At 38.7% G+C, this 16,783-nt stretch overlaps 1 protein-coding gene across 1 annotated transcript in view; it reads left to right on the top strand.

The window, feature by feature from the left end:
- SOS2 (SOS Ras/Rho guanine nucleotide exchange factor 2) overlaps positions 1 to 16,783 on the top strand; it is a 113,059-nt gene that overhangs the window by 12,825 nt on the left and 83,451 nt on the right. The window contains 1 exon segment of the mRNA XM_034937515.3: positions 14,290 to 14,415. Within this exon segment, the coding sequence (XP_034793406.2) occupies positions 14,290 to 14,415 (126 nt within the window).

Raw genomic sequence — 16,783 nt, 5'->3', positions numbered from 1 at the left:
CTTTCAAACTGTTTTCTAAAGTGGTTGTATAGTTTTACATTCCCACCAGCAATATAAGAGATCCTGTTCCTCCTGCCAATACTTGGTAATTTAATTTTAGCCATTCTAATAGCAGTGTAATGGTACTTTGTGGTTTTGGTTTGCATTTCCCTAGTGATTAATGATGTTGAACATCTTTCATGTTTTTATTTGCCTTCCATATATCTTCTTTGGTGAAGTGTTTGTTCAGATCTTTGGCCCATTTTTGTTGAGTTGTTTTGTTTTTTTGTTTTTGTTTTTGGGGATGGAGTCTTGCTCTGTCGCCCAGGCTGGAGTGCAGTGGCACAATCTCAGCTCACTGCACCCTCCGCCTTCCGGGTTCAAGCGATTCTTTCACCTCAGCCTCCCAAGTAGCTGGGATTGCAGGCACCCACCACCATGCCCTGCTAATTTTTGTATTTTTAGTAGAGACAGGATTTTGCCATGTTGCCCAGGCTGATCTCAAACTCTTGGCCTCAAGGAATCCACCCACCTTGGCCTCCCAAAGTGCTGGGATTACAGGCATGAGCCATCTCACTCGGCCTTTTTTTTTTTTTCCTTTTATGGAGGTTTCATTATATACCATTCTCTTAATACTATCTTTTTATCCTTTTCTTTCTTTCTTTCTTTTTCTTTTTAAGAGATAGGGTCTTGCTGTGTTGCCTAGGCTGGTCTTAAGCTCCTGGCCTCAAGTGATCATCCTGCCTCAGCCTCCCAAAGTTCTGGGACTACAGGCATAAGCCACTGCACCTGGCCTATACTATCTTTTGGAGACCAAAAGTTTTTTTTGTTTGTTTGTTTTTGTTTTTGTTTTTTTGAGACGGAGTCTCGCTCTGTCGCCCAGGCTGGAGTGCAGTGGCACGATCTCGGTTCACTGCAAGCTCCGCCTCTGGGTTCACACCATTCTCCTGCCTCAGCCTCCCGAGTAGCTGGGACTACAGGCGCCCGCCACCACGCCCAGCTAATTTTTTGTATTTTTAGTAGAGACAGGGTTTCACCATGTTAGCCAGGATGGTCTCAATCTCCTGACCTCGTGATCCGCCGGCCTCGGCCTCCCAAAGTGCTGGGATTACAGGCATGAGCCACCGCGCCTGGCCAAAAGTTTTAAATTTTTATCAATTTGTTTTTTTAGGGACTGTGCCATTAGTGTCATATCTAGGAAATCTTTGCCTAACCCAGGGTTACAAAAATTTTCCCTTCTAGAAATTTTTTATTTATTTATTTTAATTTTCAAAAATAGAGACAGGGTCTCACTATGTTGCCCAGGCTGGTCTCGAACTCCTGACCTAAAGTGATCCTTCGTCCTTGGCCTCCCAAAGTTTTGCAGTTATAGGTGTGATCCACCATACCTAGCCTGTTCTAGAAATTTTATAGTTTAAATTTTATATTTATATCTATGACTCATTTGAATCACTTTTTCTTTTTAAAAAAAATCTCACCTTGTCTTATGGTGCTGATTGAATCATTTTATATATGGTGTGATAATTCTGTATATGGTATGTTTGTTTTTTTGTATATGGATATCTGGTTGTTCTGTCACCATTTATTGAAAAGGCTGTCCTTTTCCTTTGCTAAAGGTCTTCATGCTTTTATTTAAAAAATCAGTTGCCCATATATGTGTGGTTTTATTTCTGGATTCTCTATTCTGTTCTATTGATTGTTTTCCTTATCTTTATGTCAGTGCCATACTGTTTTGGTTACCATAGCTTTATAGAAATCCTTGAAATCAGGTAGTGTTAGCCCTTCAACTTTGTTCTTCTTTAGAGTTGTTTCAGTTATTCTAGGACCTTTGTATTTCCATGAGAATGTTTTAATCAACATATCAATTTCTACAAAAAAGCTTGCTGGAATTTTGATTGAGATTGTGTTGCATCTACAGATCATTTGGGAGGAATTGACATCAGAACAATGTTGAGTCTTCCAACTCATAGTTTAATCTCTTCATTTATTTAAGTCTTTAATTCCTATCAGCAGTATATTATATTTTTATTTTTATTTATTCATTTTTATTGTATTTTGTTTTTATTTTTTGAGATTGAGTCTCACTCTGTCACCCAGGCTGGAGTGCAGCAGCATGATCTCAGCTCACTGCAACCTCTGCCTCCCGGGTTCCAGCGATTCTCCCACTTCAGCCTCCAGAGTAGCTGCCCAGCTAATTTTTGTACTTTTAGTACAGACGGGGTTTCACCATGTTGGCCAGGCTGGTCTCAAACTCCTGACCTCAGGTGATCTACCTGCCTTGGCCTCCCAAAGTGCTGGGATTACAGGTGTGAGCAACCTTGCTCTGCCAGTATTTTGTAGTTTTAGTATATACACTTCAACTAAAATTTTTATTTTCTTTTTAAATTGAATTTTAATATTTCATAATGGGCTGGGTGTTGTGGCTCACGCCCATAATCCCAACACTTTGGGAGGCTGAGGCAGGCAGATTACCTGAGCTCAGGAGTTCAAGACTAGCCTGGCCAACATGGTGAAACCCTGTCTCTACTGAAAATACCAAAATTAGCTGGGCGTGGTGGTGCACACCTGTAGTCCCAGCTACTCGGGAGGCTGAGGCAGGCGGATCTCTTGAATCTGGGAGGTGGAGGTTGCAGTGAGCCAAGATTGCTGCCACCGCACTCCAGCCTGGGTGAAACAGCGAGACTCCATCTCAAAAACAAAAAAACAAAAAAAAACACCCCAAAACATTTAATAATGAAAACATTGCCAGTATTCTTAATTGATGTTTGAGATATTTGCATCCTTGTGGAAATCTTGGCAACACAATGAAGAATTTGGCAAAAATAAATATCAGTCAGACTCTATCCAAAAGGATTTATTTCCACATTGTACCTGAAACTCAAATGTTAGTTACTGAACAAGTGCACTAGCAAGATTTTTAATTTAAATGTGAAGATGGAAAACTGAAAAATATAAATTAGGAAATAACATTTCTATAACTTGTCAAATGTAGTGGTTTATCAGGGTAAAAAGTTAAAGTGTTTTTGTGTGTGTCTACACATGGATTTATAGTATGAGACTATTCTATTTATAGTGTTACAGTAAGGAAATGCCTTCTGGCAATTTGAAAATATGGTGTAACTAAAATACAGGTCTGACTTGTTAATCTACTGTTAAAGACTGGAAATTATTTTAATTGCTCTTTTTCTGACTAGGCTTTCAAAAAATATGATAGGCAAATTGGTTCTGTTGTGGTAATTTTATGTTTACTGTCTCTGTAGAAGTGTAAAGCATGGTTCTCTTCCATTGTCCTCTTGATGTCCTGTTACAGCATTTATGGGTGAGATTTTAACATTGTGTATTTATTTTTATGACTGTTTTCATATTTGAAATTAAGAAGTTTGGCATAAGAAACTTTGATGCTTGATGTTCAAATTGCTTTGTAGCTTATTTAACAAAATCATAATCACAGAAAAAGAATCCATCCCAGTTAGACATTATCTTAATTCTCATGTTCAATCATTTTCACTGAGTGGGGCCCTTGGCTTTTTATGGAAAGATGTTATAAGAAACAACCTTGCCGGGCGCGGTGGCTCACGCCTGTAATCCCAGCACTTTGGGAGGCCGAGGCGGGCAGATCACGAGGTCAGGAGATCAAAACCATCCTAGATAACACAGTGAAACCCCGTCTCTACTAAAAAATACAAAAAATTAGCCAGGCATGGCTGTGGGCAACTATAGTCCCAGCTACTCGGGAGGCCGAGGCAGGAGAATGGCGTGAACCCGGGTGGCGGAGCTTGCAGTGAGCTGAGATCGCACCACTCCACTCCATCCTGGGGGACAGAACAAGACTCCGTCTCAAAAAAAAAAAAAGAAAAGGAAAGAAAGAAACAACCTTGCCTCAGGGAGCGGGGCCTGAGGAGGCAGGAGGATTGTTTGAGCCAAGGAGTTGGTGACCAGCTTGAGCAATTTAGGTAGGCCTCATCTTTAAAAGAAAAAGAAAAGAAACGGCCTTATGAAGTCTACTGCCACACTTACAATATAAATGTTTATTTATTTATTTAAAGATGGAGTCTCATTATGTTTGGAAGCCTGAAACTCCTCAGCCCAAGGAATCCTCCCACCTCAGCCACTAGAGTAGCTGGGACTACAGGCACCCCACTACGCCTAGTTAAATGTCTATTTTTTAAAAAATGTCTTTTAAAAGTCGATTGATCTATTAGAAATGTATGGCTAAAATGTAATTAAGTTATCTCTGGCTGTGTTAAAGAAGTGCAGGGTATAAGAGGAAATATTTATTTCTCCAAAACCTAATTTGAATTTATTAGAAAATATGTTAGAAACATATTTCTAACATAGAAATACATTAGAAAGCCTGATTTTTTTAAATTATTGGTCCTATATGAATTTCTAATTGCCTTACTGCTAGACTTTTTGGACCAGACTTCTTCAAAGAGTAGTCTTTCCTTACTATGGCCTTCCACTTCCCCATTCCCCAATTCAAAATTATTTTTCTTTATCAATTAGTTTGTATTTTGTCAAAATTATTTATGTAAATAAAAAGATAATTAGCTCTGTGAAGCTTGTTATGAAAAATAGCATTACTTCCCCCTTAAACACAAAATTTTCTGTTTCCTAGAGAAAACCATTTTAACTTTTGAAAGTGATTTATTTACTTCTATATTTCTAAGAAAGAAAAAGTGCTTATATTGCTATTTCATGTTTTTTTCTGTTTTGGGTGTTATCTGTTGACTTCCTACCACGGAGGGTAAGGATTTAATATTCTCTTTTTTCTCTCTTTTTTTTCTTTTTTTTCTTGGCAGGGACTCACTCTGTTGCCCAGACTGGAGTGCAGTGGCACAAAGGATTTAATATTCTTTAATATGTGCATACATTCCCCTCCAACCACACACACACTTTCCACTTTCTCTTCCCCCACTTCAAAGTTATATCTTAATTTGAGTTGGATTAATATTCAAAGTTTACATTATTATGACTGTAAATGCTATTTTTGGGGTTTTTTTTTTTGGAGGGGGGACAGGGTCTCACTCTGTCGCCCAGGCTGGAGTGCAGTGGTACAATCTCCACTCACCTCAACCTCCACCTCCAGGGTTCAAGCTGAGATTACAGGCATGTACCACCAGGCCCAGCTAATTTTTGTATTTTTAGTAGAGACGGGGTTTCACTGTGTGGGCCAGGCTGGTCTTGAACTCCTGGCCTCAAGTGATCCACCCCCCACCTTGGCCTCCCAAAGTGCTGAGATCATAGGCATGAACCACCACACCCGGCCTGTAAATGCTATTTAATCTGCTTTTTATTTTCTAACTCACTACTTTTACTGGAGTTATTAATTATCTTGTTTTCTTGTTTGTGTGTTTTTCTATGTAGTACACTTATTACCAAATTCAAACTTTTTACCAGTTTTCTAAATATCCTATCAAGATATTCATCCCATTGCATACTCTGTCAAGTTCGTTTTCTTGAGACAGTCTCTCCCAGAGCCTTCTGACCTGCACCAGTGTGGACTGGTCACCTTTATTCCTGTTGTACAGCTCTCATCCTATAATTTCCTTTCATTTTATCCTGGGCATTCCTTTGACCTTTCTTCTCTATTGATTCCTTTATTTTCTTTATTCCATATTTTTCTTTCTTGATTCATACCCTTGTTTTAGTGTAGTACAAATGACAGAAGGTTAATGAGAAAGACTATGTGAGAGATAAAGTTTTGGACCTTATTCTATCTAAGAATGTCACGTTAGCGTGGCATTTGATATTGCTGGTATCTTGGATTCCAGGCTGAACATCATTACCATCTAGCTTCTAGTATTACTGTTGAAATCTGAAGCTAATGTCTGCTTCTCATATATAATCTGCTCCTCCTCACTTCCCTGTCCTCCCAGTCTTGTAGGATATTCTCTTTGTCTCCAGGGTCCTGACATTTAAATTTTGTTCAGTGACATGGGCACTAGAAAAGCCCTTTAGACTTATTTTATTGATAATTTCCCCCCTCAGTTTCCTCTGTTTGCTAGATGATTCTCAAACTTTTGAAAACCTCATTTATGGTGAAGTGTAACATATAATCAGAAAATGTGTAAAGGATAAATATACAGTTTAAGGAACACCTATTTAACACTCAGGTAAGAAGACAGAACATTGTCAGCACTTTTCTCAGGATAACTCTCCAAAAGGTAACCGTTTTTGTGGTATTCACTGTTTTGATTTTCTTTCTTTTTGAGACGGAGTCTCGCTCTGTTGCCAGGCTGGAGTGCAGTGGCATGATCTTTGCTCACTGCAACCTCCGCCTCCTGGGTTCAAGCGATTCTCCTGCCTCAGCCTCCCGAGTAGCTGGGACTACAGGTGTGCACCACCATGACCAGTTAATTTTTGTATTTTTAGTAGAGATGGGGTTTCACCGTGTTGGCCAGGATGGTCACGATCTCTTGACCTCGTGATCCGCCTGCCTCGGCCTCCCAAAGTGCTGGGATTATAGGTGCGAGCCACTGCGCCTGGCCTGTTTTGATTTTCTTAATAGTTTTTCCATCTCAGCGTGTATCCCTTAACACCATTGTTTAATTTGTTCTGAATTTGTTTATTTTTTATTTTTGTATTTAATTTTGTCTGACTTTGTGAATGGAATCCCGTTGTATGTATTCTTTTTATCTGGCTTCTTTCTGCCAACATTTTTTCAAGGTGCATCCACATTTTATGTAGCTGTCATTATTACTGCATTTTTTTGACTGTGTGTATTCCATTGTATTAATAAGCCACAATTTATCTGTCCCATTCTGGATGAATATTTGAATTCTTTTCTAGTTTTGGAAGGTATTATTAATAATGTTATTTATGAGCCTTCTAGCATATGTCTTCTGGTAAACATTTCTCTAGAGCATTGCTGTCTAGAAGAGATTCAATGTGAGCCACACATGTAATTTAAAATTTTCCCTCCTAGGCTGGGCATGGTGGCTCATGCCTGTAATCCCAGCGCTTTGGGAGGACAAGGCAGGAGGATTGCTTGAGCCCAGGAGTTCAAGGCCAGCCTGGGCAACACAGCGAGAACCTGTCTCAAAAATTTAAATAATAATAATAATAATAATTAATTAAAAAATAAATAAAATTTTCCCTCCTGAGTGAATTAATGCAGGAACAAAAAAAACAAATGCTGCATGTTCTCATTTACAGGTGAGAGCTAAACATGGGGTACCATGGACATAAAGATGTTAACAACAGACACCGGGGACTAATAGAGGAGGTAGTACTATGCTCAGTACCTGGGTGATGGGATCATTTGTACCCCAAACCTCAGCATGACACAATATACCTAGGTAACAAAATCTGCACATATACCCCCTTAATCTAAAATAAAAGTTAAAAACGAAAATTATCATAGCCACAGTTGAAAAGTAAGAAGAAACAGATGAAGTTGATTTTAATAACATATTTTTAACCCAATAAATCTAATCATTTCAGCATGTGTCATAAAAATTGAGAATTTGACTTCTTATTTTAATACTGAATCCTTGAATCTGGTTTGTATTTTATGCCAACATTCCATTTCAACTCAGTGGAGCTACATTTCAGGTGTTCAGTACCCACGTGAGGCTAGCGTCTATTATATTGGACTGTATAGCTCTAAAGAAATATATGTAAATCTATCCTGAATATATATATATATATATCCTATAGTGGAATTGCTCAGTCATAGACTATACATATCTTGAACTTTAGTACTTAATGGCAAAGTTTTTGAAAGTGATTGAAACATTTTACATTCCAGTAGCAGTGTGTGATCGTTCCCATTGCTCCACATAGTTACCAACATTTGGTATTATCAGAATTTTTAGTTTTGCTGCCTGGTGAGTGGATAGTTTTCATGGTCGTTTAATTTACATTTTTCTGATTACTTAAGAGCTAGAGCACTTTTAAATATATATATAGGCTATTTGAATTTCTTCTTTTGTGAAGTGCTAGTTTAAGGGTTTTTTGCCCATTTTTTCTCTTGGGATTTTTATCTTTTTTTTCTTACTGAACTTTTAGGAGTTCTCTATATATTCTAGATATGAGCCTTTTGTTACACGTACTACATATATCTTCTCCAACTCTGTAACTTGCCTTTTTACTTTCTTAAAGATGTCTTTTGATAAACCTAAATTTTAAAGTTTAATATAAAGTTTATCAGTTCTTTCCTTCATAGCTAGTAATTTTTTGTGTCCTATATAAGAAATCTTTTTCAATCCTGAAATCATGAAGATATTATCTAGTTTTACACTGTCAGAGCTTTATTGGGTATATTTATTTATTAGGCCTAACATGCGGCTAGGATTGATTTTTGGGTAAAGGTTGAAGTAGGAGTTGATTTTATTTTTCTGCAGTGGTTCAACACTATTCATACACTTCCCTGCCTCCCTGCAACTCTCTGCCACACCTCATACTCTACAGTGCCATCTGTGTAAATAAGCGTCTATATATATGTGGACTTGTTTGTGGACTCTGTTATGTCCCATTGATTTCTTTCTCTATCCTTATGCCATTGTCACATTCTTCATTACTATAGCTTTGTAATAAATCCTGACAACCATTGGAGCAAATCCTTGTACTTCCTTACAGACATATGACTTTGTTGTCAGTAATTTTAAAAAAAGAATATATGACTGATTTTCTTAGCTTTTTGCATTTTTATTTACATTTTGAAATTATCTTGGCATTTTTAGCAAAACAACCTGCTTGGTTTTGATTGTGATTTTATAACTGCATTTATCAATTTTGAGAGAATTCAGTTGTATACAATATTAAGTCTGACAGTTCACCAACATGGTATCATCTTTCATTTATTTAGCTCTTTAATTTTTCTTAAAGTCTAGTTTTCTCCCTAGGAGTCATGTGTACCTTCTCAGGTACTCAAGGTATGCGGTATTTTAAATTCTACTGTAAATGCTATTTAATTTTTTTTTTTTTTGAGACAAGGTCTCACTCTCACCCAAGCTGGAGTGCAGTGGCATAATCATGGCTCACTGCAGCCTCGACCTCCGGGCTCAGGTGATCCTCCCACATCAGCCTCCCGTGTAGCTGGGACTACAGTTGCGTGCCACCACATCTGGCTAATTTTTTGTAGAAGTGGTGTTTCACCGTGTTGCCCAGACTGGTCTTGAACTCCTGGGCTTGAGTGATCCTCCCACCTCAGCTTCCCAAAGTGCTGGGATTACAGGAGTGAGCCACCGCACCTGGCCTAAAAATTTTGTTTGCTAGCTTTGTTGCTGGTACATAGAAAGAAAAGTTTATTTTTTATGAGTTCAGGTAATTTATGTGTACAATATTTTTGTCCTGCATGGATACATTATTTTGTCCTCCATGGGTGCATGGATTCTTCAGAGAAGCAGAACCAATAGGAAACACACACACACACACACACACACACACACACACACACACACACACACACACACACACGACATTTACTGTAAGGAAATAGGCTCATGAGGTTATGGTGGCCCAGAAGTCCAAGATCTGCATTTGTCAAGCTGCAGACCCAGAAAAGCCAATGGTATAATTCTAGTCCTAGTCTGAAGGCCTGAGAACCAGAAGAGCTGATGATATAAATTCCAGTCTGAGTCTGAGTCTGAAGGCAGAAGACCGATGTCCCAGCTCAAATACAGTCAGGCAGAGAGAAAGAATTCTTTCTCAGCCTTTTGTTCTATTCAGGCCTTTAGTCAAGTGGATAAGGCCACATTGGGGAGGGTAGTCTGCTTTTCTCAGTCTACCAACTCAAATGTTAATCTCCTTCAGAGATACCCTGACAGACATACCCAGAAATAGTGTGTAACCAGTTATATGGGCACCCCAAAATTAACCATCACAATGGGCAGTCAGATGATCTGCAAATTTGTTTCTTCTTTACCAATTCTGAAATTTTCTTTTTCTTGGTTTACTGCAATAGCCAGGACCTCCAAATATAATGTGGAATAGAAATGATAATAGAAAATATCCTTTTCCTTGATCTCAAAAGGAAAGCTGTCAGTGTCTTGTCTTACTATTAACTGTGATTTTATTGTAGCTTTTTTTGTTTTGTTTTGTTTTTTCTTTGAGATGGAGTCTTGCTCTGTCGCTCAGGCTGGAGTGCAGTGGCATGATCTCAGCTCGCTGCAACCTCTGCTTCCCAGTTCAAGCGATTCTTCTGCCTCAGCCTCCCGAGTAGCTGGGACTACAGGCACCTGCCACCACACCGGCTAATTTTTGTATTTTTAGTAGAGACGGGGTTTCACCGTATTGGCCAGGGTGGTCTCAAACTCTGACCTTGTGATCCCCCCGTCTCAGCCTCCCAAAGTGCTGGGATTACAGGTCTGAGCCACCGCACCCAGCCTATTGTAGCTTTTTAGTATACATCCTTTATCAAATGAAAGAAGTTCACAAAGAGATTTTTTATTTGTTTGTTTGTTTGAGACAGAGTCTCACTCTCACCCAGGCTGGAGTGCAACAGCACGTTATCTCGGCTCACGGCAACCTCCGCCTCCTGGGTTCAAGCGATTCTCCTGCCTCAGCCTCCCAAGTAGCTGGGACTACACGCGCCTTCTACCATGCGTGGCTAATTTTTTGTATTTTTAGTAGAGATGGGGTTTCACCATGTTGGCCAGGCTGGCCTTGAACTCCTGACCTCAAGTGATCCACCCGCCTCGGCCTCCTAAAGTGCTGGGATTATAGGTGTGAGCCTCCGTGCCGGGCCCACAAAGAGATTTTATCATGAATGAATGTTGAATATTTTTCAAATGCCTTTTTTACATATATATTGGGATGGTCATATTATTTTTCTTTTTTTCTTTTCTTTTCTTTTTTTTTTTTTTTGAGATGGAGTCTCGCTCAGTCATCCAGGCTGGATTGCAGTGATCTCAGCTCACGGCAGCGTCTGTCTCCCGGGTTCAAGCAGTTCTCCTGCCTTAGCCACCCAAGTAGCTAGGATTACAAGCCTGTGCCACCACACCTAGCTAATTTTTATATTTTTAGTAGAGACGGGGTTTCACCATGTTGTCCAGTCTGGTCTCGAACTCCCGACCTCAGATGATCCACCCACTTCCAGCCTCCCAAAGTGCTGGGATTACGAGCCACCATGCCTGGCTGTGATTGTGTAATCTTATTTGTATACATTATGGAATTTAGTTAGGTGACACTTTACTTAGGCTTTTTTTTTTTTTCTGGATTCATAAGTGAAAATGGCCTATAATTTTCTTTTCTTTTAGAGATGAGGTCTTGTTCATTCCCCCAGGCTGGAGCGCAGTGGCACCATCATGTCTCACTGTAGCCTTGACCTTCTGGGCTCAAGTAATCCTTTTGCCTTAGCCTTCTGAGTAGCTGGGACTACAGGCATATGCCACCATGCCCAGCTAATTTTTTATTTTGGAGAGATGAGGTCTTGCCATGTTGCCCAGGCTGGTCTGGAATTCCTGGCCTCAAGCGATCCTCTGACCTTGGCCTCCCAAAGTGCTGGGATTACAGGCATGAACCACTGTGCTGAGCTAAAAATGGCCTATAATTTTCATCTTTCTTTTTGAGTTTTTATATAAAGTCTAGTCCCAAAATAAATTGGAGAGTATCTTTTTAAAAAAAATTTTCTAAATGTTCGCTTAAGATTGTTGTATTGCTTCCTTTATGTTTGATGAGTTTGTCAATGAAGCCAGGTAGACCCATGTAATGGGCTATAATGCAAGTCTCGACAAATTTCAAAAGATTGAAATCATAGAAAATATGTTTTCTGGCCAGGCATGGTGGCTCATGCCTGTAATCCCAGCATTTTGGGAGGCAGAGGTGAGTGGATAGCTTGAGCTCACAAGTTCAAGACCAGCTTGAGGTCAAGGCTACAGTGAGCTATGATTGCACTACTGCATTCCAACGTGGGTGGCAGAATGAGACTCTGTCTCAAAAAAATTAAATAACTGAATAAAAATGAAAAAGAAAGTATGTTTTCTGACGACATGTGATTATTATAGAAATCAATTTTAAAAACCTTTTTAAAAATCTCATGTTTAAAAATTAAAGAAATTTGCTTCTAGATTCTTAAGGTGAAAGAAGAAACCATAATGGAAATTAGAAACTATAGTCCACCATTCTTATCCTTGGGTTCTTAATCCATAGATTCAGCCAACCTCAGATCAACAATATTTGGGAAAATAATGGATGGTTGCATTTGTACTGAACACATACAGACTTTTCTCTTGTCATTATTTCCTAAACAATACAATATAACCACTATTACATAGCATTTACATTGTATTAGGTGTTATAAGTAACCTATAGATGATTTAAAGTATATGGGAGGATGTGTGTAGATTGTATACAATGTTACACCATTATATATAAAGAACTTGGGCATCCATGGATTTGGGTATCCACAGGTGTCCTGGAACTAATTTCCCACAGACACTGAAGGATGACTGTATTTTGAACTGGATGATTACAAAAATATTCCATATGAAAATATGTGGGTTTTTACAAAAGTAGTTTTAGAGAAAACATACATATTAGAAAAGAAAGGTTGACAAAAATGAGCAAAGTATCCATCTCAAGAAGTTGGCAAAAGAACATAAAAAGCAGAATAAATAATGAAGATAAAGCAAAAATAAATGAAATATAAAACAAACATAAAATAGGATCATAAAAGCCAAAAGTTGGTTCTTTGAAAGATTAATAACATTGATAAACCTCTGAGATGCTGATCAAGAAAAGAACGAATACACAAATAACTAATATTAGAAATGAAAGAAGGGATTTTATTATAAATCCTATAGACTTACAAAATATGAGGCTATAATGCACAATTTTATGCTATTTTTTTTTTTTTTGAGATGGAGTTGCCCAGGCTGGAGTGCAGTGGTGTGATCTCTGCTCACTGCAACCTCTGCCTCCCAGGTTCAAGCAATCCTCCTGCCTCATCCTCCTTAGTAGCTGGGATTACAGACACGTGCCACCACACCCAGCTAATTTTGTATTTTTAGTTTCACCATGTTGGCCAGGCTGGTCTCAAACTTCTGACCTCAGGTGATCCACCCACCTCGGCCTCCCAAAGTGCTGGGATTACAGGTGTCAGCCACTGTGCCTATGCTAATTTTTTAAAACTCTCATTTTGTTCAGGCATGGATCTCTTAGGAAATGGCAAAGTCTAAATTGTAGACTAATCATTGTTTGGCAATGGTCGGTTTAGTGGTGGCACGTGATGTGATGTTAGGAAGAATTCTATGGTAAATTTTGAGACTTCAAATGAAATGGTTAACTTCAATGCTGTGTTTTTTGTGGGGAGGGTTTTAAATTACTTTTGCTTAACTATGAGGCTATTCAAGTTATCTATTTTTGTGTTAGTGCTTCTGATATCCTTCTGACTTCATGGCATAAAAAGTTAAAGCAGGCTGGGTGCAGTGGCTCATGCTATAATCCCAGCACTTTGGGAAGCTGAGGTGGGAGGATCACTTGAGCCCAGGAGTTCAAGATCAGCCTGGGCAACATGGTGAGACTTCATCTCTACAAAAAGTTTTAAAAATTAGCCAGGTCATGGTGGCACACACGGGTAGTGCCAGCTACTTGGGAGACTGAGGTGGGAGGGTTGCTTGACCCCAGGTCTGCAGTGAGCCTGGGTGACAGAGTGAGACCCTGTCTCAAAAAAAGAAAAGAAAGGAAAGCAATACTTTTTAAAATTTCTTTCAACAAATATTTATAGGACACCTACTGTATGCTAGGTACTATTATTTACCATATTTCTTATATCCAGTCAGACTGGATTATTATTTAGGACAGAAAATTTAGAAACAAAAACGGCTCATCCCTAGAAGGATGCAGCTGCTTAAAAAAAAAAAAAGAAAAGAAAGAAAAAAAAAGAAAAAAAGGTGGGGTGCTTAGCATAGCTGGTGGTGACAGTGCTATTGTGAAAGCTGAGTAGCACCTATTTCACAGAGCACCTCTATAATTTGTAAAGGAGTATGGTTTTTCAGATGTTACCTTTATTACTGGGATTCATGACCTGCGTAGACTTCAAGTAGGTTTATTGACTTCAGGGTATCCACAGTTCCTCTGAAATTGTATAGAATAGTTTATGTGTATATGCTTTTTGGTGATAGGGAAGAGAGGGTTCAATGGCTTTCCATAGATTTTTCAAAGGGTCCAAAAATGCTTAAGAACCACTGCTCTGTGGGTTAAGAAAAGTTTACAGAGACCAACAAATAGTTTTTTTCTTCATTTTGTGTTTTATATCTGTTTTGAGTAACCATTATAGTAAAATATTATATATAAGATTCTCTTTGACTTTTGTTCAATTTATATTATTTTGCCATTACTTTAACTGATAACTTTTTTTTAAAGGTTCAGGAACAAGTGCATCCCACTCTCTCAGCTAATGAAGAGTCTCTCTATTATATTGAAGAGCTGATTTTTCAGCTGCTTAATAAATTATGCATGGCCCAGCCAAGGACTGTTCAAGATGTAGAGGTAAAAATTATTTTGTCATTTCAAAAAGTCACTCAACCACTGTATGAATTAATTTTTGTATCTATATCATTCTAAATTATTGTGAAAACTAAAACCACTGAAATTATGTATGATATATATGGTCAGTTTGTTTTTGACAAAAATGTCAAGGCAGTTCATTGAGGAAAGGCAAGTTTTTCAGAAAAAAAAAACTTAGAACAACTGGGTACATTTATGAAGGGAAAAAACCTTGAAACCTATCTCATGCCGTAGACAAAAATTAATTCAAAATGGATCATGGCCTTAGACATAACAGCTAAACTACAAGGTTTCTAGAAGAAAATTCTGGAAAATATCTTCATAACCTGGGTTTAGGCACATATTTTTTAGAGAGGACTCAAAACATAGTACTTTATATTGAATAATAAGGCCAGGTGCGGTGGCTCACACCTGTAATCCCAGTACTTTGGCTGAGGCGGGAGACCGTCTCAAAAAAAAAAAACAAAAAAAAAATGTTCTCTATGTCAGTTGAGATGATGGTTACACAGACATAAGCATTTCTAAAACTCAGCAAATTGTACATTTTAAGATCTGTGTATTTTACTGCATATAAATATTACCTCAATAAAAGATTAGTGTAAATTTTGAGGACATTTGCTCATTGATTTAAAAAAATGTATGTGTGTGTGTGTGTGTATATAGATATATATCTGAAAAACTATGTTTAAATTAGTACTAAAATAATTGTTTTGCCTTGGTTACATGGGAGTATTTTTGGATTTTTAGCAATATCTGTTAGGGAGAGTTTTACTTCTTTTGTATAAAAGCACCCTGTGCACATAAAATTAATATTAATAAAATTGGTATTATTTTTCTCCTGCTAAAAACAAATGTCTAATAGTACAGCTATCAAAAATTATTTTTATTTTTATTTTTTGAGATGGAGTCTCACTCTGTCGCCCGGGCTGGGGTACAGTGGTGTGATCTTGGCTCACTGCAACCTCCGCTACCCAGGTTCAAGCTATTCTCCTGCCTCAGCCTCCCAAGCAGCTGGGACTACAGGCGTGCACCCCAGGCTAATTTTTATATTTTCAAAAATTACTTTTATACTATACTGTTTACATTTCCTTTTTTTTTGAAATTTGTTTCTATAAGCAACAACTTTCTTTCTTTCTTTTTGTGAAGTGGCATGATCATAGCTCACTGTAGCCTTGAACTCCTGGGCCCAAGTTGTCCTCCTGCCTCAGCCTCCCGAGTAGCTGGGACTACAGGCACGTGTCACTGCGCCCAGCTAATTTTTATTTTTATTTTTGTAAAGACTGGGCCTTGCCGTGTTGCCCAGGCTGGTCTTGAACTCCTGGCCTTCAGTGATCCTCCCTCCTCAGCCTTCCAGACTGCTGGGATACAGGTGTTAGCCACCATGCCCAGCTACAACAACTTTCAGTATAAAGGAAAATCTTAATTTGTAGTGATTGAGCTATTAAGATTTTCCAGGATTCTTGGAATTAAAGCATTTTTTTCCCCTGTTCTCTGCTGCCAATTGTTTGGGTTTTGTTGTGTTTTGTTTTAAGAGACAGGGTCTTGCTTTATCACCCAGACTAGGGTGTAGTGACAGGATCATAGCTCACTGTAGCCTTGAACTCCTGGGATCAAGCAGTTCTCCTGCCTCAGCCTTCCGAGTAGCTGGGACTACAAGTGCATGCAACCATGCCTGGCTAATTTTTAAATTTTTTTGTAGAGACAGGGTCTCCCTACATTGCGCAGGCTGGTTTCATACTCCTGGCCTCAAGGGATCCTCCCACCTCAGTCTCCCAAAGTGCTGAGACTTAGAAGCATGGGCCACCATGCCCAGCCTCTGCTACTAGTTTTGAACATGAAATAAACAGACTGAAAGCATACTTTTCAATAGCTAAATTTGCTAAAATCTGAGACTATAACTATAAATATAGGAAACCCTGCTAAATTAGAGTTTAATTCAGATCTCAGTAGTTCTTGTTTTTCATGCCAATGAATCACTGATTAAATTAAAATTAGATGAACTGCCTAGGTGCAGTGGCTCACACCTGTAATCCCAGCACTTTGGGAAGTTGAGGTGGACACAATCACTTGAGCCCAGGAATTTGAGACTAGCCTGGGCAACATGGCAAAACTCTGTCTCTACAAAAAATAGAAAAATCAGCCAAGAGTAGTGGTATGTGCTTGTAGTCCCAGCTACTTGGGATGCTGAGGTGGGAGGACCATTGGAGTCTGGGAAGTGGAGGTTGCAGTGAGCTGAGATCCCGCCACTGCACTTGCACTTCAGCCAGAAGTGACACAGACAGAGTGACAAGAGTGAGACCCTGTCTCCAAAAACAAAAAAGCAAGATGAACACAAAGGCTAAGATTGTTT

Source organism: Pan paniscus, chromosome 15 (assembly GCF_029289425.2).
Source record: "Pan paniscus chromosome 15, NHGRI_mPanPan1-v2.0_pri, whole genome shotgun sequence".
Taxonomy (NCBI): Eukaryota; Metazoa; Chordata; class Mammalia; order Primates; family Hominidae; genus Pan; species Pan paniscus.
Note: the sequence above shows the minus strand (reverse complement) of the source record. Positions and strands in the feature narration are given on the sequence as shown.